Here is a 22,514-nt window from a genome sequence, read left to right as displayed (position 1 = left end):
TAGAGTAGATGGACCAACTGAAGGGCTGGATGCATCTCTCGGGTCCTGCATCAGATCTTTTCTGTTTTTATTTTCTTTTTCTTGCTAGTATAAAAAGGCCTAACGATACAATTTAAAACGAGTTCTTTGCTAAGTTGTCTGTTACGTTTAGACCAAACCTGCTTAGCTGCCTGTTTTAACGCTTTAAGCATGTTTTTGCTTGTTAAGGGGCTTAACAAGCTAAAAACAAATTCCTCAAAAAGTAGTCAGGTATAAGGCGATGTTTAGCACTGTTGCCTAACAGCAAGAAGGTTCCTGATCTTAATCTTTTTGTTTGGTGTCTGTGCCTGTGTAGGTTTTTCTCGAGGTACTACAGCTTCCTCTCCTAGTCCAAAATCGTGCTTGCCAATACATGATGTGTGTGCAAAGAGCGGCTGCTCAGGCCAACTGTTGCCCCTCCACATGATTCACTCTGTAGACGACCATGCCAGAGTTGATCAATGTACACTCAGCGGAGCTGTCCCGTGTGACATCCTTCCAGGAATCATGCTGTAGCTCTATGATTCCTGGAAATCACAGCAGCAAAGGAGGAATTTAGTGTCTCTTTAATGTGCTTGTCTTGTCCACCACGGGAGTGCTTGTCTTCTCTCAAATAATTTCTTTAGCAAATGCTTGTCATCTATGCACATCTGACATGCAGCACTTAAGCACACTGCTTGAATATATTCCTTCTCTGGTGTACCAGGAACTTTTTTCTTGTTTTTTAATGGACAGAAACCTTCTGAGATCGCTCATATCAAGTTCTTCAAGTAAGTTCAGCCATTTCTTTCACTAGTGTACAACAAAGAGGGCATCACAACCAAACAATATACTTAGAGATGGGACTGCAGGCTGATTCCTCCCACTCTGTCAAAGACTGAGGTTGCTGTGTCTAGTACTATAGGACACCGACTAGTGACAGTACAGCTTTAATTTTATATTGCAGTTTTTAGAACTGTTTCATTTCACTTAGAAGAAATAAAAAAAATTTCTCATGACTTTAAATGGAACACTTTTGAATAGAAACATTTTGTAATTTGGTAAGTTACCTCTATGTTGGTGAGTTATTTTTACTAAATCAAAAAGGCCAACTGCAGTTTCACTGATGAAAATTTCCAAAAATGAACAAATGTGTTTTTTGCAAATGAATTCTTCATGTGTGGTTGTTAAGTAGCGGCGCAGTGTCTGCAAAGAACGAACAAATTTCAGTATGTTTGGTATTTTCATTTAAAGTTCAAGTTTGACTGGATTCTCAATCAAGTGAAACCGAGAGATTAAAGGAGATTCACAAAATGCCGAGTGCATTACGGGTGACCCGTCGATGCAAATTCTCACTGCTTTGATTAGTCTGGCTTTGTGAGATGACGTTCTCTTTTCTCATCTTGTCTTTTTTCCCCACTGTCATCCTCTTACATGTCTCTCTCTTTGTCCGTCCTCTCCTCTACTGTCCTCTGAATTTTGATGATTATTAAACCACTGCAGAGGTTTATTTTCTCACCTCTAGCAAACACATCGGACATGCTGAAAAGGCCATTAAAATAATTGAGATGCATTTAAATGAAAGTTTAAATAAAAGCAATGAGAACATTTTTTAGACACTTCTTCTTTCAGCTAAACCTGCTAGCTTTGATACTGTAAAATTCAGCCTTGATTTGCCCGTTGCTTTTGGTTAAAAACTGTGAAATGTATGGTACCAGAAATCAGCAACAGAGAAGTCAGTTGTGTTTGTCTTATTTGTCTTATGTGCACCCTTCTAGAAGCAGACATATAAATGTGTTTTAATTACTAACATTTATAGTTTAAAATACTTTGCTCACAATTAAAATATGTATGTATACCTTAAAATCTGCAAACTTTTACAAAATATATGTTAAGCATTAGTGAAATAGTGAAGAGTTCAACACAAACTGGAATTGTGTAAAGTTCATCTTCAAAGGAAACATTTTTGAACCTCTGAAATGTGCTGTTTTCACACAAACCTTTGGTCTAAGGGAAAACAGTTTTTGGTTTGTTTTGTGCTTTCTCAAGTTTCTCAAGTTACAACTTAATTAGTGAGTGTTTACAGTCAGCATTTTTCGTGCAAACTATTGAAGCTGACAGCAATTAAAGCAAATATTGAGGGTTTTAAACACAGTACATTCTTTGTGACTGACTTCACAACCATCAACCCCCAGCAATGCACATTTTTCCTTAGTGACTGGAGGTTGCCAGCGGGTCGTCAACTAGTGTCTGTGTTGTATAATAGAAATGGGAATCTCTAGCCAGCCTACGATATGATATTGTTACAATATTTCAATATTTTGGCACTGCATAAATAAAATTCATTTTCAGCTCTGATACAATATTATTGTAGCTTTTTACATTTTGCGATATGCTGATCATTGCAATAACATACACTGCATTTTATTTATTTTTTAACTACTCAAGTTGGCAATTTGAAGTCTGTTTCTGATAATATATGAATTACCTCTGATAAATTGTCAAAAATCACATATTTGTTGCTGCCTACATAAACAGAAATTCCTATTATCAAAAGTTCTCATTTATTTTTTACATTTCTGCTTAGCACACTTTCTGTTCTATAAAATTACAACCAGCTGGCAGCCAGTTGAGTCTTCTGTAGTTCATTCCTGACAAAGACTCCTTTAGACTGATGGCAACATGTTAGCAATCTGTCTTCATTTATAAATTAGACAGCAATTATTTGCACACCTTCAGCAATCTCTCTGAGCATGACTGCAATTAGTCCAAGTCAGACTGTGGCTGTTTGCAGAAACATTACCTCCTATCAGGCAACATCTTCAATCACCTTATTGTCAAGTTATTGTGAATGTGCAACATCATCAGGTTCTGGGCAACCATTTGGTCACCAAAAGTTGCTGCTCGATTGAATACAATCTTTTGTAACAATACAGTCGTTTCTTGCCATATTTTTACTAGTGTGACCGAGCCATTAGCTTGCTGTATTACTGTGCTGTATCGATTTATGCCTCTATAGTGTCTAGGCTTGTGCAACCTAGTCCTAGTCAAACGTCTAAAATGTTCTAGGAAAACAGAAACACCATAAAGGTTTTTAGAGTGACAGTTCTAAAAAACTCCTGAGGTTAGCATGCACCGCCCATTTATGTCTGCATGTAAATGTGTATTCTGTCTACAACAGAATGCATAATCAGAAGCATAAAATAAACAAAGAAGAACAAGGAAAACAAGACTGCCAAGGGCAACCACAAGGCAGAGCCAGATACTTAATGTCAAAACAACATTACGACAACGTGCTAATGCAAGATGAAAACGTCTGCGGTCTGAGGATGAGTGTGAATGTCCCTTTCTTGCTTCTCTGCGGTGTATCAACAGAAAGAGGCTTTTCGTGTCAGTGAAATGACAGATTGCCAATAGTAATAAGATGCTGTGCTGTAGGAGGAGGACACGGAACTGTTTGATTAGTCAAGTTTCTGAGCTGAAGCCTTACAGCCTGACTGACAAGCCTTTACCGGTAATTCTGAGAAAACTTTAGAATGATGAGCACGCGTGCTTGGGTCTATTTTCTCTGAAAAAGGAAATGACCAGAAGAAAATTATTTAATTTAATTAAAAATCTGGGTGTTTTAGACAATAAATATTAAAACAAACACATTTTCTTTTTCTTTTTTTTTAAAGATATTAAACCTTTTTTATTGGGAAGCATCCAATATTTTCTCTTAGGACTCTGACAGCAGCCCAGGATCCAAAGAGGACTTCTTCTTCATGATTTCTTTTTGTTTAAGTTACCATTATTAAAACATACAGCATAATATGTTATGTATAAACAACTAGAAAAAACAAAGGAAAAAAATCCCAATTTCTTTTAAGATGTTTGTTTCCCATATTATTTGTGAGACATCTCATATGATTTTGCCACTTTCTCGTTTTTTTCATACAACAGAAAATGTGCCCTCATGCGAAACATGAAATACAGGGAGTGCAGAATTATTAGGTAAATGAGTATTTTGTCCACATCATCCTCTTCATGCATGTTGTCTTACTCCAAGCTGTATAGGCTCGAAAGCCTACTACCAATTAAGCATATTAGGTGATGTGCATCTCTGTAATGAGAAGGGGTGTGGTCTAATGACATCAACACCCTATATCAGGTGTGCATAATTATTAGGCAACGTCCTTTCCTTTGGCAAAATGGGTCAAAAGAAGGACTTGACAGGCTCAGAAAAGTCAAAAATAGTGAGATATCTTGCAGAGGGATGCAGCAGTCTCAAAATTGCAAAGCTTCTGAAGCGTGATCATCGAACAATCAAGCGTTTCATTCAAAATAGTCAACAGGGTCGCAAGAAGCGTGTGGAAAAACCAAGGCACAAAATAACTGCCCATGAACTGAGAAAAGTCAAGCGTGCAGCTGCCAAGATGCCACTTGCCACCAGTTTGGCCATATTTCAGAGCTGCAACATCACTGGAGTGCCCAAAAGCACAAGGTGTGCAATACTCAGAGACATGGCCAAGATAAGAAAGGCTGAAAGACGACCACCACTGAACAAGACACACAAGCTGAAACGTCAAGACTGGGCCAAGAAATATCTCAAGACTGGTTTTTCTAAGGTTTTATGGACTGATGAAATGAGAGTGAGTCTTGATGGGCCAGATGGATGGGCCCGTGGCTGGATTGGTAAAGGCAGAGAGCTCCAGTCCGACTCAGACGCCAGCAAGGTGGAGGTGGAGTACTGGTTTGGGCTGGTATCATCAAAGATGAGCTTGTGGGGCCTTTTCGGGTTGAGGATGGAGTCAAGCTCAACTCCCAGTCCTACTGCCAGTTTCTGGAAGACACCTTCTTCAAGCAGTGGTACAGGAAGAAGTCTGCATCCTTCAAGAAAAACATGATTTTCATGCAGGACAATGCTCCATCACACGCGTCCAAGTACTCCACAGCGTGGCTGGCAAGAAAGGGTATAAAAGAAGAAAAACTAATGACATGGCCTCCTTGTTCACCTGATCTGAACCCCATTGAGAACCTGTGGTCCATCATCAAATGTGAGATTTACAAGGAGGGAAAACAGTACACCTCTCTGAACAGTGTCTGGGAGGCTGTGGTTGCTGCTGCACGCAATGTTGATGGTGAACAGATCAAAACACTGACAGAATCCATGGATGGCAGGCTTTTGAGTGTCCTTGCAAAGAAAGGTGGCTATATTGGTCGCTGATTTGTTTTTGTTTTGTTTTTGAATGTCAGAAATGTATATTTGTGAATGTGGAGATGTTATATTGGTTTCACTGGTAAAAATAAATAATTGAAATGGGTATATATTTGTTTTTTGTTAAGTTGCCTAATAATTATGCACAGTAATAGTCACCTGCACACACAGATATCCCCCTAAAATAGCTAAAACTGAAAACAAACTAAAAACTACTTCCAAAAACATTCAGCTTTGATATTAATGAGTTTTTTGGGTTCATTGAGAACATGGTTGTTGTTCAATAATAAAATTATTCCTCAAAAATACAACTTGCCTAATAATTCTGCACTCCCTGTAGTCATAAGATACCAACTATTTGTCCATGAACAGGGATATGAATTGTTTTTATTTTGGTGACAGATTTTTAGATAATTTTAGGTAACTCATCATCCTAACCCTATATATATGTATATATACATGCACATATATGTGTGTATATATATATGTATATATACATACACATACATATATATACATACATATATATGTGTGTATATATATGTATGTATATATATATGTGTACATATATATATACAAACACACACACACACACACACACACACACACACACACACACACACACACACACACACATATATATATATATACATATATATATATACACATATATATATATATATATATATATATATATATATATATATATGTGTATAATTTTAACATTTCTTATCTATTTCTCTTTCAGGTGGAGAGTAGAGAGTAAAAAATTTCAATAGAAAATACCGACGTGGTAGGTCAAGACTAAACCTGACAAAATGATTGCACACACATCACTGTTTGAAATCTTTTTTTCTGAGGTGAGAATATGATCTAAAGTTTGGATACAAAAAATAATGCCACCACGCAACAGTCATACAGGCTAGGGAAAAATGTCAATTCCCCAACCAGTTGGCAAGTGATTGCTAGACTAAGCTGTGCAGCACTCTATTTGTAAACCCTTTTACCTCTTAATAGCATTAAACCTCAAGCCGTCTGGTGAATGGAGGTGTGACTCATGACATATTTTATACAAGTCTGTATAAAACTACATGGACCAATCAACAATATTTAAAGACATTATCCATACACACGCAATTGACTGATTTACCTGCAAGGCCTCCAGGAAGCGGAAAGATCCAAGACGCCGGCCCCGTGGCACCAGGCAGAAGGTAGAGTTATGAAGTAGCTCCTGGTAGTCAAACCTATGCAAAGACACATTTTTAGAAAATAATTAGAAAGTGGGCACAAAAACTGACTAAAAATGTGCAAAAATGGTTTTGTTATGTGAAACGATATTTTAAATATATTCTCAGAATCAATTATCAGATGAGGAAAAGAGAGATAAATAAAGATAATCAAATGTCTAAAAGTTGTGCATTGTTCAAGACATTTCAGTGCATTTTTCTGATCTATAGAGTGGAAACAAACAAAGGCCAAAGTGAAAAATGATTGTCAGGCTGAATCTATGCTCGCACTTTGTCACTTCCTCCTTAGTGTCCAAACCTCAATTTCACAGAACAATCAAAAGCAGCTTACTTTTAAATGACCACCGCAGCCTTTTTTCAAGGACTTTCCTAAAATGTGTCTATGTAGAAGTCAGGGTGGTACCTCCTTCAGATCAAACGATATGGAGGATGGTGGATAAATAATAAAATGTGCTGGAAATAGCACTCCGCAGCTGTTATAAAATCAAACATAGTGGCCCTGAACACATTTCATCTGATCAAGATATGAGAACAGAGAATCGTCCATGCTGGGTTGCTTTCAGTGAAGGCTTCAGTCAGCTGTGTTGGAGAGAACTATTGATCTGAAAGCATAGTTTATCTTGTCCGTCAAGTGAGATCAATGAAAACGTTTGAAGGCCAGTGCTAATATTTTTCTAATGAAATTCTTTTAGTGCAGGTTAGCGTCCCCTTAGGGTAGAGTGAGTTAGATTTCACTCAAAGGTTAGCTGATTTCAGCTTGAAGCTAGTGTGACTGCAGAAAATTGTAAAAAATAAGAAAAAAAATCAAATCATAACCATCAATCGCTTGTCCTTGTACATTGCTCCTACATAGAAACCTGAAAATTCAGCAGTAATAATGGACTTGGCTGAGAACCTGAAGTCATAGAAGAACATGTATTATGAATGTACTGTAGTAATGGTGGTATGAATAATCATTAAACATAACGTTGGCGGGAGACTTTTTTCTTGCCATAATTCTGTAGTCTTAAGAAAAGTGTGTTGCTGATAATACTGGTACAACAGAAATATTTAATATAAAATGATGACATAGGAAAAAGGTTCATATAGAGATAATTAGACTCAGGTTTTAGTACATTTGTAACCTCAACACGATTAACGTTTGGAGTCTAGTTTTATTTGCATTATTGTTAAATAGTTCGAACAGGACAATTTTTACCTGATCTGTGTTGTGAAACATCACTCCACCTGATTTTGATTTAGGTCTTTTCTGTAAAATGGGATTTCTTCCTCCCCACAGTCTCCACGTACCTGCTCACAGAGGATTTTTGGAGTTCTCTTTCTAATATTATTTTACTATTGTAGGGTCTTTATTTTACTAGAAAGTGCTTTGACATAGCTGTTGTTGTGAACTCTGACACTATTCTGTGGTGTAGAGTAGAGACAGTAGTAACACATGTCCCATGTATAGTGTTATTTAGTTTTTGTCCCATCTCCCACTGGAAAGTGAGATAAAAAGACTGTAGCAAACATAAAAAGGTGCATCTACTATGCAGATAATAAAAGTAATCGAACATATATGAAGTATTATATATGTTCTAATAAAATACTGAATTCAGGAACAGTAATGCAAGATCGTGCAACATTAAAAAGAAACATTTATTATATTTATGATGCTAATATTTACAAGAATTACTACATTACTTTTTGTAAATTTAAAAAAAAAGCATAAGTAATGCCTAAAGTCCAAAATGTGGTTATCTAGAGATAACGCATCAGTGATCAAAAATGATTTGTCTTTAAAAAAAAGTTTTCTATAAACTCTAATAGTTGGACTTCAGACTTTACTCAACTTTTTTTTTTCCTGGCAAGTCACTTTTGTCAGTCGAAAGTCTTTGACTTTAAAGCTCTGACAGCGTATGTGTCAGAGTGTGTGTGTGTGTGTGTGTGTGTGTGTGCGTGTGTATGTGCATGATTTGAGGGCTGGCCTGAGGAGATTTCAGTTTGGAGTCTAATCTGTCTGGGGATCAACTGTCCACACAACCTCAACACTAGACAGGTGTGTGTGTGCATGTGCATGTCCACCTGCCTGGAATGTCTGCCTCCATAATGTGGGTGTATGATAAGTCTTCATGATGAGAAAGTGTCTGGCATATCACTTACTGTCACTGCACTTTTTGTGTGTTGCAGTGTGTGCGTATATGTGTTTGTATTTGTGTGACAGAGGAAGCAAGCATAATAAGATGTCAGACGTCCAGTTTGTCACCCAAAGACAAGGTCATGTTGACTGCCACTGAGGGAAATGAACAAAGACAAAGTCAGCTTGTCACATCTAAAGATGGGAATTTGAGAATAACAAGACATATTATTTGGCTAAAATTAAATCTCGCTCCACCACACAGCTCCTCTGATTCACGCTTTCATTGCCAAACATGACTTTTTTGTAAACTCTTTTCAATAAAGCCTGGTTTGTTTTTTATGATGTCATCATCGCCTGCCTTTCCCAGAGGCCAATTCGGTAATGAAATGTCCGGGGAACCTGGCTTGTTTTGGTGAGGTGAAGCTGTTTTGTCCTGAGATGCAAGCTGAACCCTAATTTTGGACATTGGAGGATTTTTGAGGTCTTTTGGCATAAAAGCCCCAGAGTTGGAGATACAGCCTATCCCAGCTGTCTTAGGGCAAGAGGCACGTCTTTGGACTGTGGGAGGAAGCCGGAGAGAACCCACACAAACATGTGGAAACTCACTGATGGAATTAAACTCTGGACCCTCGTGCTGTGAGCCAACAGTGACAACCACCTTGCCACCGATGCTGTAAAATGACTAGCTAAATGTTTTGCGATTTGAATTCATAACCTTGTTTAAAATGGTTCGTCTTCTAGTAAAGTTTTGGAGGCAGTCGTGCATTTTAACCAAACAGAAAACTGAGAAAATGTGCTCTGGATGCACAGAAAGTGCAGATTATGAAGTGTCTTTATTAGATATTAGACTGTCGTCGCTCTCACTGACTGGCTGATCCTCTCAAAACACAATTTCTCAACTGATTAAACTGTCATCACACCTCCTGAGCCACCTGCCGCAGTGTTTGCATTAAGGGGCTGCAGGGTGTCTCACCTTACACCTGTGTGTGCACATAGAGCTCTACCTTTTCCTTACTGCTAGTTTCCGTAAGTGAATGACAGCGTGTGTAAGCTCCATGCTCCTCTTATGTACATTTATAATGTAAACAATTATTTTTTTCTTGTGCAGGTAACACTGTTCATTTTCAAAGATCTGCACTGAGTGTATGAGAAGGACCGGTTATGCGACTACAATACATGTCACAATATTTTTCAAATACCTATGTGAAGCAGTGCAAGAGGTGCAGCTGTAACTGTAAGATACTATGTTGCACATGCAAATGAGGATGATTTGTTATGATATCTAAAATATAGCAGTCATTATTAAAAGCAATCAAGAATATCTCCTTCACGTCTTTTATGTTATCTTTATTCAACCAGTTTCTGGTGTATAATCAGCCTTCCCTCCACTTTTCTTGTAATTTTCAAATACTAAATAGGTTTTGTGTGATTTTCTTTCTCCTTGTGGGCAGGAAAGTCACATAAAGACAGACAAGACAAAGTCAGAGTTGGATGATACCCAGTAAGAGAGAATTAAGAATCAATACGTGCCACATAGAATCACTCAGAACATTTTGGCTGAAAAACAAAAGAAAGAGTGTTGTTCACTATAAAGTAAAAGGGTTTTCTCAGTAGAAGACACTAAATAGTTTCAGGAGTGATGGATCAATACGGTTTACAGAGTGAAAAAATGTGCCCTTTTATATCTGAAGACAAGCCAGAATCCAAAAAACAAAATATTTCACAGAAAATACAATACAGCTGGAGAGCTCTCCTCACAGAAAGACAGACAAAAATATTGTTGGTAATTGACAGCTCTGTCTGTTGTTTACTGTCTGATTCAGAAAATATTTCAAAAGGTTCCCAACACGGCTTGAGGATAAAAGGGTAGACACAGATACAGACTGATGGATCAACAACAAAAGTAATGGGTTTATCTAATTCTCCAGAAATTAGAACTGAATCCATGACAGCAGACAATAATTTAACCTGAAATTGACAAGAATCAGTGTAATGATGTGAATCTTCAATGAGATGATTATCAGTTGACTTGTCTGGTTTGATATTATCATATTCCGCAAACACGCTATGCATTGCATGTTACTGCCATTGGTTTCACTGTCAATAGAGAAAAGTGTCAACAAATGTACTGACCTGCATGTTTTTAAACTGGAAAAAAGAAAAGCTTTACACGTGTTGCAGAAAAGCCTGTATTTAACTAGACAGTCCAAGCTCACAACATTTATTATGACAAATGTGATGTGATATGTAAACTGCAAATGCCTTTACCAGTAATTACTACTACTACTCTCTCTCATACAGACATCCCTCTAGGTGTAATTGTTCAGTATGTGTGGCTTATCATTTGCTGTGTGGACTCATAAATTATGAAGCAGAGAGACACAACCAAGAACATCGTGGAGGAGAAAATGAACAGCCTTTGTTCACAGAAGAGCAAACAAGGCTAAAATGTTGCTCACTTGTGTAATTTAGGAGAGAATGAATTGAATAACTTGAACCACACAGTGGAAAATGTCTTCCTTAGAACAACTACTCAGGTGCCAGGGTCTTTAAATGCAGTATATATATATATATATATTAGGGGTGCAACGATACACAAAATTCACGGTTCGGTTCGGTTCGATACTTTGGTGTCACGGTTCGATATTTTTTCGATACAAAAAAAATGTTCATGCCTTCTTAATTTGTCATTTATTAAAATTATAAATATATATTTTAACTCAAAAGTACAGTTTTTAAATTTAACCCTAACCCTTGTACGTGTTTTTTATTTTGACAGCGAATGCGCACCTGCGGACCACTTATGTGCAGCCCTGGTTATTTAGCTCGTCATAATGCAGCCACAGAAATTCTTTTGTCCATGAAACCATAAAGCTGCACTTTCTTTTTGCCTTATAGTCTGATTTGTCATAACTTTTCCGTTTTGTGGTAAGCTTTTCTTTGGCTGTCACTTCTTCACCCTGACCTGTCTTATTTGGCTCAGCAGAACTGAAATGCTTTTACACACGGACTCACATAAGCTCAGCGATTCTCTGCGCGATCAACCTCTCACATGTTTAAGCTTGCTGCGGGAGATTTCACTTGTCATGTTTGCATAGTAAGCTAACGATTAATAAGACGATGTCAGAGGAATTGGTGCACAAATTATCATCACTCACAGATCAGTGCTGTCGCTCTCTATACACAGTTCGCACGATTGCAAAGTGAAAGCAAAAAAACAAGCGCAAATTCAAACGCGATTTCAATATGTCACATATTGACAGTGGCTCACCGATGCCAATGACATAATTACCCAGCTACATTTCCGAAAGAATGCAAAAGCATTGACATATATTTTTCTTCCTACAATAGCCCGACTGGAAAAATCGCTAGCTCCGGGACGTCGGGCTAGCGATATTGCAAGCCCTGTATCTGATTGAGGAATCACTCATCTTTGGAAAAGAGAGTTTATTACAGAGAAATGTCTCTTTCCAAAATAAAAGCTATACTATCCGCTTCTTCTGGGCTATATTCTCAGCAGCATAAGGAGAATCATGTGCTAACAGCTGTCTAAATGACTCGGCTAAAGTTAGTAGCATGCTTGTTGTTTTTGTCTTTGCACTAGGATGATGTCGGCGTAAATGTGCAGTCATATTCGTCGTGTTCCCACTAGTGCTTTCAGGTTAATCTCGTTGAAATGACCTTAACGCCATAACAAGGCAAATCTCCGTTAACGAGCTACCGCCGATCGCCCCGTGCATGGGGCTAGACGGCCAACACGTTAACGAGCTAACTGTGCTAACACACTAGTTCCCACCCATGTAATTGAGCATTGTGTGGCACATCCAACATACTGTTTTACTTTAGTCCATGACTCGCTTACCTTCAGGGTCATACGCCACATGAAAACCAAAATAATTCCAAACACCAGATCTGAATGAGGGTGGGGGAGGTGCCCTGCGCTCTTCCTTCTGACAATGCTGTCTGTGTTGAGCGCTCAGTGGATCTGCGCTCGACAGTGCAGCCTAGGCGGAGTAGTCGAACGCAGATTCACTGAGCGCTCAACACAGACAGCATCGTCAGAAGGAAAGTTGATAAAATAAATTACAAATGTTGTATTGTTCGATACATATGCGTACCGAACCGAAAGCACTGTATCGAACGGTTCAATATCGATATATTAGGGGTGCAACGATATTCGTATCGATATTGAACCGTTCGATACAGTGCTTTCGATACGAATATCGTTGCACCCCTAATATATATATATATTAGGGGTGCAACGATATTCGTATCGATATTGAACCGTTCGATACAGTGCTTTCGGTTCGGTACGCATATGTATCGAACAATACAACATTTGTAATTTATTTTATCAACTTTCCTTCTGACGATGCTGTCTGTGTGGAGCGCTCAGTGAATCTGCGTTCGACTACTCCGCCTAGGCTGCACTGTCGAGCGCAGATCCACTGAGCGCTCCACACAGACAGCATAGTCAGAAGGAAGAGTGCAGGGCAAGCTAGCCAGACAGAAGTTAAGCTCTCCTTGCAACATGGCAAATTGAACCTCCCCCACCCTCATTCAGATCTGGCGTTTGGAATTATTTTGGTTTTCATGTGACGTATGACCCTGAAGGTAAGCGCGTCATGGACTAAAGTAAAACAGTATATTGGATGTGCCACGCAATGCTCAATTACATGGATGGGAGCTAGTGTGTTAGCGCAGTTAGCTCGTTAACGTGTTGGCCGTCTAGCCCCATGCACGGGGCTATCAGGGCACTCTAAGAAATGACACACTGATGTTGGTAGCATTATGTAAATGCTTCATGTTAAAACTAATGCCACCAATTGATTTTTAACTTTAAACACAAGTATGTTGTTTTGAATTTAATTAACAACATAATATTTCAATACAACAAAATGCAGTAAATTAAATCCAATGTAAAAAGTTCATTTAAAATGAAGAGCACTTTAATTTAAAGAGGATTGTCCTAATAGGCTCTCCGTACTTCTGAGTTTGCACATGTGCAGTGTGGAAGTTTGATCATCCGCCATTTTCAACTGAGACTTGCATATGCTTAGCATCCTGGATAGAATCCATCGCCATCTGAGGATTATTTGGTAAGTTCAACAATTTAAGGATGACAAATTTGATTAATGTATACTAACTGATACACATCTGACACTTTCGGGAATACTTTTGCATTTTTTTTAAACAAATGATGCCTGGCAAATTTTTTAACACTCTAGCTTGTATACCTCTCTCACATGTTAGAAGTATGAAAACATTTAACAAATATTGTTGAACCTGCTTCGGTGTAATTTTCCAAAATCTTTTGCGATTCTTGTTAAGATGAGACTTGCCTACTAAGACCGACAGTTTTAAAATTACTCCCAACATCTACCGCACCTGCTCCCTGACATCAGTAATGACCACTGGGAGCGCCAGCGATCCTGTAGTTTGAAGAATGAAATGAATGTGTAGTGTATTTTAGAAATGTGCATCAATTAAGTTGCTACATTGTTTGAAAGAATTCGACTCTATGTTGATTTCTGGTTTAGTGTCAGAAATCTTCACTGAAGAAGCTTCACTTTTCTTTCCAAGCTCCTTAGACTACGATGACCTGGGGATGACTGTGAACCTTCACAGACTTATTGTTATCCACAAAATGTCATGATAGGATTTTAAGTCCATATTGCCCAGTTCTAATCTTCTATTTAATTTTAATATTTTTAGGGGCACAATTATTAAATATATTGTTGAACAATCTAGAATTGATTAAAGCAAAAATGAAAGCTTTCACGTAATGTCAAAATTGAAAAGCTTCGATTTTTGGGTTCATATATTTGTTAATCTGACACAGAGGAGTCAGTGCCTTACCAATCATGAACCTCACTGCACATCACTGATGTGAGTTATGAAACATTGCTTAATCACATATCTGCTATGTGTTAATATTTTTGACTTTGTTTTGTAAAGAGGTTGAAAGGAACCAAAATAGGAAACTTCTCTCATATTGAGTTCTTATCTCCACCAGAATCCCAGCGTTGATGTTTGACAGGAATGCATTCTGAAAGCTGTCTGTGTCTACTTAAATGAAAAGCCAGATGACCTGTTCAAGGAATTCTTGGTAAGTTAAAAAAGGAAAACGATCAGTTATTTTCCTTTTTTAAATTTGGGATTGGAAATGGAAGGTGGACTTACTTGTCCATATGTATATGTACGCAATTAACTTATCTTTTTTTAATTTTTATTTAAAGGATGTGGATCTTGGTGCAAGCAGAGAAACAGAGCAGCTGACTTTGGGAGTCTATGTTGTCAGACATGAGAGCAAACTCTGCAGATACACCTGAGGACATTGGTGTCATCATAGAAGGATGCACTGTGCTGCAAGCTCTTAGTGATGTGGCAAAGGGTTGTGCCCTCCTGCTTGGACTAATCTATAGTCTAAATCTGAGCTACCCAAAGCACCTGAAATACACATTTGAATTTCTTCAGAAGGTGCTGATGGAGTTGGATGGGAACAACCTATCCATGAAGGTGCAGGTTCTGAAAAACAAACTGCTTGAGTGAAACAGCCTGCAGTGAACTATAGAGGACACTGAACTTTAAGGTTCTCGAACCCTTCTCCTTGCACTTCATAAACTGTTCAGTTTGAATTGCCACAAGAACTTCTGCAAGGCCTTTCACTTTTCTGCGTTCTTTGTTCTTGAACCTTTACCAACATCCAACTACACTGAAAAAGACTGCTCCTAACTTTGGACTTCAGTTTAAGTTTTGAAGCAAAGGTTATTTTTCTAAATATGGACAAAAATGACACAAAAGTAATTTCTACCTGCTGTTTGCAGGGCTGTATTGTGGGCTTTTCATTGTAGCCCAATCAAGTTTAAATTAAGTCATGTTAATGTTAAAAATGTTGGAATCACAACACTTTCCAGTTTTAATCATTTCAGTTTAACATGACATTCTGTATCTTGTCTTCCTGCACCTAAAATGCACTTGAATATATGTAAAGATTGTTTGGGGGAAAAGATCTAGAAGCATTTGAATTGCTCAAAGTGTGCTTCAACAAGTTTTACACAAAGTGTTATTAAAGTTAGGTTAACTGAATAAACTTGTGTTCGATTTATTTAATTTACAAACTTAAATAGACTAAGTTGCAATTCTGTTAAAGTGATTTAATCCTATAGTTTCAGTAGAGCGTGTTTTGGGTGAGTAGATTTATCAGATTTACTTAAAATTTGTTGTTCAAATTAAATATATCATACATTTTATATTTCACTAACCCAGTTGTGTGGAACCGGTTGACATAACTGGGTGGAGTAAATACAACATGTTATTTCTCAAAGTAAGTACAGCTTGTTTTGGTTGAGTAGGTTTTATTTAGTCTTCTCAATTTAAATCAACAAGGTTAGTTATATCAACATTATGATATTCAGCTAATACAACATGATTCTTTTGATTTGCATTTAATTATCCAAATCTTATCAGATGTACTTAAAATTTCTTGTTCAAATTAAATGTATCATACATTTTATATTTCACTAACCCAGTTGTGTGGAACCGGTTGACATAACTGGGTGGAGTAAATACAACATTTTATTTCTTAGAGTGTAGCTCGTTAACGGAGATTTGCCGTGTTGTGGCGTTAAGGTCATTTTAACGAGGTTAACCTGAAAGCACTAGTGGGAACACAACGAATATGACTGCACATTTACGCCGACATCATCCTAGTGCAAAGACAAGTGGGAGCAGACAAAAGGAAGCATGCTACTAACTTTACCCGAGTCATTTAGACAGCCGTTAGCACAGGATTCTCCTTATGGGGACCTGATATGTTTAATATGCTGTGAGAATATAGCCCAGAAGAAGCGGATAGTATAGCTTTTATTTTGGAAAGAGCCATTTCTCTGTAATAAACTCTCTTTTCCAAAGATGAGTGATTCCTCAATCAGATACAGGGCTCGCAAAATCGCTAGCCCGACGTCCTGGGGCTAGGACGCTAGCGATTTTTCCAGTCGGGCTACCAAAACCTCTCTCTGCCCTGCCCGTCCGGCTATTGTAGGAAGGAAAAATATATGTCAATGCTTTTGCACGATGGCACGGTGGTTAGCACTGTTCCCGCACAGCAAGAAGGTCCTGAGTTCAATTCCACCATCAGGCCGGGGTCTTTCTGTGTGGAGTTTGCATGTTCTCCCCGTGTTTGCGTGGGTTCCCTCCGGGTACTCCGGCTTCCTCCCACCATCCAAAGACATGCAGCTTGTGGGGATAGGTTAATTGGACAATCCAAATTGCCACTAGGTGTGAATGTGCGAGTGAATGTGAGTGTGAATGGTTGTCTGTCCCTATGTGTTAGCCCTGCGACAGACTGGCGACCTGTCCAGGGTGTACCCCGCCTTTCGCCCTATGACAGCTGGGATAGGCTCCAGCGCCCCCCGCGACCCTGAAAAGGATAAGCGGAAGCGAATGGATGGATGGATGGATGGATGGATGCTTTTGCATTCTTTCGGAAATGTAGCTGGGTAATTATGTCATTGGCATCGGTGAGCCACTGTCAATATGTGACATATTGAAATCGCGTTTGAATTTGCGCTTGTTTTTTTGCTTTCACTTTGCAATCGCGAGAACTGTGTATAGAGAGCGACAGCACTGATCTGTGAGTGATGATAATATGTGCACCAATTCCTCTGACATCGTCTTATCAATCGTTAGCTTACTATGCAAATATGTGAAGTGTGAAAGTGAAATCTCCCGCAGCAAGCTTAAACATGTGAGAGGTTGATCGCGCAGAGAATCGCTGAGCTTATGTGAGTGCGTGTGTAAAAGCAGCAGGATATATATTTGACTACGATGACCTGGATGACTGAGAACCTTCACAGACAGATATATATTTTAGTTCTGCTGAGCCAAATAAGACAGGTCAGGGTGAAGAAGTGACAGCCAAAGAAAAGCTTACCACAAAACGGAAAAGTTATGACAAATCAGACTATAAGGCAAAAAGAAAGTGCAGCTTTATGGTTTCATGGACCATAAAGCTGCACTTTATGCACTTTATATATATCCTGCTGCTTTTTTAATTTCTGTGGCTGCAATATGACGAGCTAAATAACCAGGGGTGCACATAAGTGGTCCACAGGTGCGCATTCGCTGTCAAAATAAAAAACACGCACAAGGGTTAGGGTTAAATTTAAAAACTGTACTTTTGAGTTAAAATATAAAATATATTTATAATTTTAATAAATGACAAATTAAAAAGGCATGAACATTTTATTTTTTATCGAAAAAATATTGAACCGTGACACCAAAGTATCAAACCGAACCGTGAATTTTGTGTATCGTTGCACCCCTAATATATATATATATATATATATATATATATATATATACAGTGTGTGTGTGTGTGTGTGTTTATATATATATATATATATACAGTATAAGCTCCTTACCATGCATGGAGGGTTTCACCCCAAGTCCAGCACCCTGAGGCTGTACGCTAAGCGGAAGGAAGGGGGCCGGGGACTGGTGAGTGTCAGCACCACAGTCCAGGATGAGACAAGGAACATCCAAGAATACATTGGGAAGATGGCCCCAACTGACCGAGTGCTCAGTGAATACCTCAGGCAGCAGAAACCCAAGAAAGAGGAGGGAGACGAGGAACCATCATGGAAGGACAGGCCCTGCACGGTATGTACCACCGGCAGATAGAGGAGGTGGCTGATATCCAGAAATCCTACCAGTGGCTGGACAAAGCTGGACTGAAAGACAGCACAGAGGCACTAATCATGGCAGCACAAGAACAAGCTCTGAGCACAAGATCCATAGAGACTGGGGTCTATCACACCAGGCAAGACCCCAGGTGCAGGCTGTGTAAAGATGCCCCAGAGACAATCCAGCACATAACAGCAGGGTGCAAGATGCTAGCAGGCAAGGCATACATGGAACGGCATAACCAAGTGGCCGGCATAGTGTACAGGAACATCTGTGCCGAGTATAACCTGGAAGTCCCGAGGTCAAAATGGGAGATGCCCCCAAGGGTGGTGGAGAATGACCGAGCTAAGATCCTGTGGGACTTCCAGATACAGACGGACAAAATGGTGGTGGCTAACCAACCGGACATAGTGGTGGTAGACAAACAGAAGAAGGCGGCTGTAGTGATCGATGTAGCGGTTCCGAATGACAGCAATATCAGGAAGAAGGAACACGAGAAGCTGGAGAAATACCAAGGGCTCAGAGAAGAGCTCGAGAGGATGTGGAGGGTGAAGGTAACGGTGGTCCCCGTGGTAATCGGAGCACTAGGTGCGGTGACTCCCAAGCTAGGCGAGTGGCTCCAGCAGATCCCGGGAACAACATTGGAGATCTCTGTCCAGAAGAGCACAGTCCTGGGAACAGCTAAGATACTGCGCAGGACCCTCAAGCTCCCAGGCCTCTGGTAGAGGACCCGAGCTTGAAGGATAAACCGCCCGCAGGGGCGTGCTGGGTGTTATATATATACACACATACATAGAGGGCAGCACGGTGGCATGGTGGTTAGCACTGTTGCCGCACAGCAAGAAGGTCCTGAGTTCAATCCCACCGGGGTCTTTCTGTGTGGAGTTTGCATGTTCTCCCCGTGTTTGCGTGGGTTCCCTCCGGGTACTCCGGCTTCCTCCCACTGTCCAAAGACATGCAGCTTGTGGGGATAGGTTAATTGGATAATCCAAATTGCCACTAGGTGTGAATGTGCGAGTGAATGTGAGTATGAATGGTTGTCTGTCCCTATGTGTTAGCCCTGCGACAGACTGGCGACCTGTCCAGGGTGTACCCTGCCTTTCGCCCTATGACAGCTGGGATAGGCTCCAGCGCCCCCCGCGACCCTGAAAAGGATAAGCGGAAGCGAATGGATGGATGGATGGATATATACATACATATACACACACACAGTCATCTGTTCTGCTTCATTACAAAGTATTAAAGAAGTGGGTAAACATTGGCTGACATTAGCAGCAGCACTCAGACTAAGAAGGTCTTGCTGTGAGAAAATGAATTTTCTCTCAAATTTCAATTGCATCACACTGTAGAATAAAGATAAAACATAAAAATAAAATAAAAACTAAATGTTAACTTGGACCAGGGATTCCCTATTAACAGCTCCTCGTGGTGATAACACTTGCTCCCATTTTTAAAGAAAGAGACCTCCAGCAGGACTAGGCTAAGGAAGAGTCAGCAATCTGCTGCAATTAATTGAAGTAAGGGAAAGAGAAGACAAAAACTGAGAGCAAAGAGATCATAAACAGCAATGAATAAAACACAGAAAGAGTAGACAAATCTTAATGAAGTGATAAGCAGCGAGTGGAGGAGGAGAAGTGCTCAATCCATCATGAAAAGTCCCCCCAGTAGCCTGACTAAAGGATGATCCAGGATCACCTGATCTGGCTCTAACTTTAAGATTTACTAGGACTAAAATTAAGAGTGTTTGTCTCCTGAACCCAAATTGGGTTCCAGAGGAGAGGGAGCCTGATAACTGAAGGTTCTGCCTTAATTTTGGAAAGTCTATTAACCACAAAAACATGCATTTACTACTTATTGCTAAAATATAATAGTGAGAATACAACAAATATTCAATTAACGGTTTAATTAAACTCCATTTAATGTAAAGATTGCAATAAAAAATTATTTATGAAATTATGTATTTATTTATTTTTGCTTTTGACAGGAAATGCTTGGCAACCGAAAAAGTCATTATTTATAGTTATAGTCATCAATTATAACTTTTATGAAAAGTTATAACACCCATAGCTGGACTGGCCATGGTGATTTTTTGTTTTTATGGGCTGATGTTTTGTTGTTTGTTTGTTTGGGGTTTTTGTAACGGTATAAACAAAGAAAGGTGGTGGATTGGCTAATTGGTCATGATCGACTTTGGGCTGGATGGATAGGGGCCAGGTAGGGCATTAACAGGGAAAGGAGGGCACAAAGTCTTACTTTTCTTTCTTATTCTCATTTCAAATGTCTAGTTTTTAATAAATTATTATCTGAATCTTACAACTAAAGTTTTTATCTGATCTAAAATGTGTGAAAGCCCATTAGTGTATGTAGTAAATATTAAGTCTAATATACAACCTAGTAAGTTATAGTACTTTTTTCCCTTTGGGAAGGTACCATCCGTGCAGTCTGCAGTTCTGTTGATGAAAGATGTTGAATTTATTTAATTATTGTAGAAAAACAATTGATTTCTGTGCATTTGTTTTACACATACATTAAATTAAAGTTAATTATGTCAATTAAGGCGGAGGGTGGGGGGTGGTTCCTTATTTTTTTTTATTTTCTTTTTTTGCTACGAGTTGGCAGTTAGGTTGTTTAATATTTCTGCTAAATACTGTTTAGAAAACTAGAATAGGGAGGAATAGGATGCTGTAGGTTTAAGTTTATTCAATTGATACATTAATACCAACAAGACAGTGTACATCACTGTCACAACAGCGTTTGTTTTCATTTAAAGGCTTTATGGATTTTCCTATAATACCTGGTGGGCCGGTCTCTAGTCAAAATGCCCGGGCTGATTTTTTTGTCCCAGTCCAGCCCTGATAACGCCCGTTTGTCTTTATCAACTTATCAACAGAATTTCAATTTCAGAATTCAACAGAACCCTGAAAAGTTCATGTACAAGACTAAATCAAAGCTCATAGTGAGACTGAGGAACTTCAGGGAAATGTTCCTCCTCCTGATTGTAAACACTCATTGTACTCTTGCGTCTATACTGGATTATTAGAGTTAGTGTATTCCACAACAGTAACACCAATACTTTGTTTTTTTACACAAATTTGGTCTTTCATTTACTCTTAACCAATTTTTAAATGTATTGATGTATTTTAATTTGTCAGCTACTGCAATTTGCTTCATTTTTCCTTTGTAAGCCAGCTTCCGAAATTGACATTAAAATACTGTTCCAAAGGGTACAAAAAAATCAAAGACAACCCAGAAAGACTACCAGAAAGATGTTTAAGAATACATGTATAAATAGTTTACTATGAGTTTCCCTGACTTTTTAAAAATGTAAAATGAGCCTGTGTAACAGTCCCATATAGTTTGGTATATTGCACTGTAGCTGTTTCCATGTGACTGCTTATCGAAGACGCAAAAATAAATATCAAAACAATTCAAGCGACACCTCTTAACAACTCTAAGAGCTCTAAGAACTGGATAAAGTTAACTCCTACAACAGCCACAGAAGAGTTTATCAACATCTAGCTCTTTAGAGTCCTTTGGAAGCTGTTTAAAAACTCATCAAAGCATTAACAAGCTATTTAGTCCATCATTAGAGAGTGTGGCAGGGAATGTGTGTACGTGTGTGTGTGTGTGTATCTGAGAGAATCAGCAGCTGTGTTCTGGCTAATGTGTGTTCTCACATTAGTGCAGAGGCATGCTTGTGCATTTAAAAGCAGTGCATTGTCTCAAATTTGCATTCAACAAATCAAATAATTCAGAGGCCTTATGGAAAATGTTTTCATGCTTTAATGGCCAGTGCTGCAAAGAATCGATGGAAAGGAGCTGAGGGAAGAACTCACTGCTAATTTAAAGCTTTTTAGTTTGTTTTCACAGAGACAGAAAAAAGTGGAGGATTCTTACAAGTGAGCATATTTTGATGAAAGCAAAGTAGACTTAGATTTTGGTTAAGCATGTGCTGCAGAGGATTAAAGGATTCAGTAAGCTTTAAGCAAACTGCTAGACAGATATTTAGACAGTCAGAAATGATTAGTAAGAGAGTCAAGCAAGCGTGAAACACAGTCCTTCTGTCAGACACTGGTGGAATCTCCCAGACAAACACAAGGTGTCATTTGGCATTGGTGCCATAACAGGCTGGGTTAATGGCACGGATGCCAGCGTTTCAGCTCCAGCTCACATATAGATGATTATAAAAGGCTACTGGCATCACATTTAAACACACCAGGTGAGTGTCAGTCTTTAATGTGCAGAGGTAACCCAACTCATATGCTTT

At 38.9% G+C, this 22,514-nt stretch overlaps 1 protein-coding gene and 1 long non-coding RNA gene across 2 annotated transcripts in view; one reads left to right on the top strand and one right to left on the bottom strand.

Moving 5' to 3' along the window:
• The window catches only part of LOC146652548 (exostosin-1), a 358,469-nt gene that overhangs the window by 56,455 nt on the left and 279,500 nt on the right, over nucleotides 1-22,514 (bottom strand). Inside the window, exon 3 of the mRNA XM_085382378.1 lies at nucleotides 6,345-6,438. Coding sequence (XP_085238504.1) covers nucleotides 6,345-6,438 — 94 coding nt within the window. The remainder of the gene's footprint in view (nucleotides 1-6,344; nucleotides 6,439-22,514) is intronic.
• Nucleotides 13,523-15,265, top strand: LOC146652557 (uncharacterized). Its single transcript, XR_014907612.1, has 3 exons — nucleotides 13,523-13,659; nucleotides 14,577-14,669; nucleotides 14,800-15,265. It is a non-coding gene; the product is annotated as an uncharacterized LOC146652557 (long non-coding RNA).

This window comes from Rhamphochromis longiceps, linkage group LG15 (assembly GCF_057381845.1).
Source record: "Rhamphochromis longiceps isolate RC_006_pf linkage group LG15, R_longiceps_female_GT1.1, whole genome shotgun sequence".
In the NCBI taxonomy this organism is placed as follows: domain Eukaryota; kingdom Metazoa; phylum Chordata; class Actinopteri; order Cichliformes; family Cichlidae; genus Rhamphochromis; species Rhamphochromis longiceps.
This window is presented reverse-complemented; position numbering and strand designations above follow the sequence as displayed.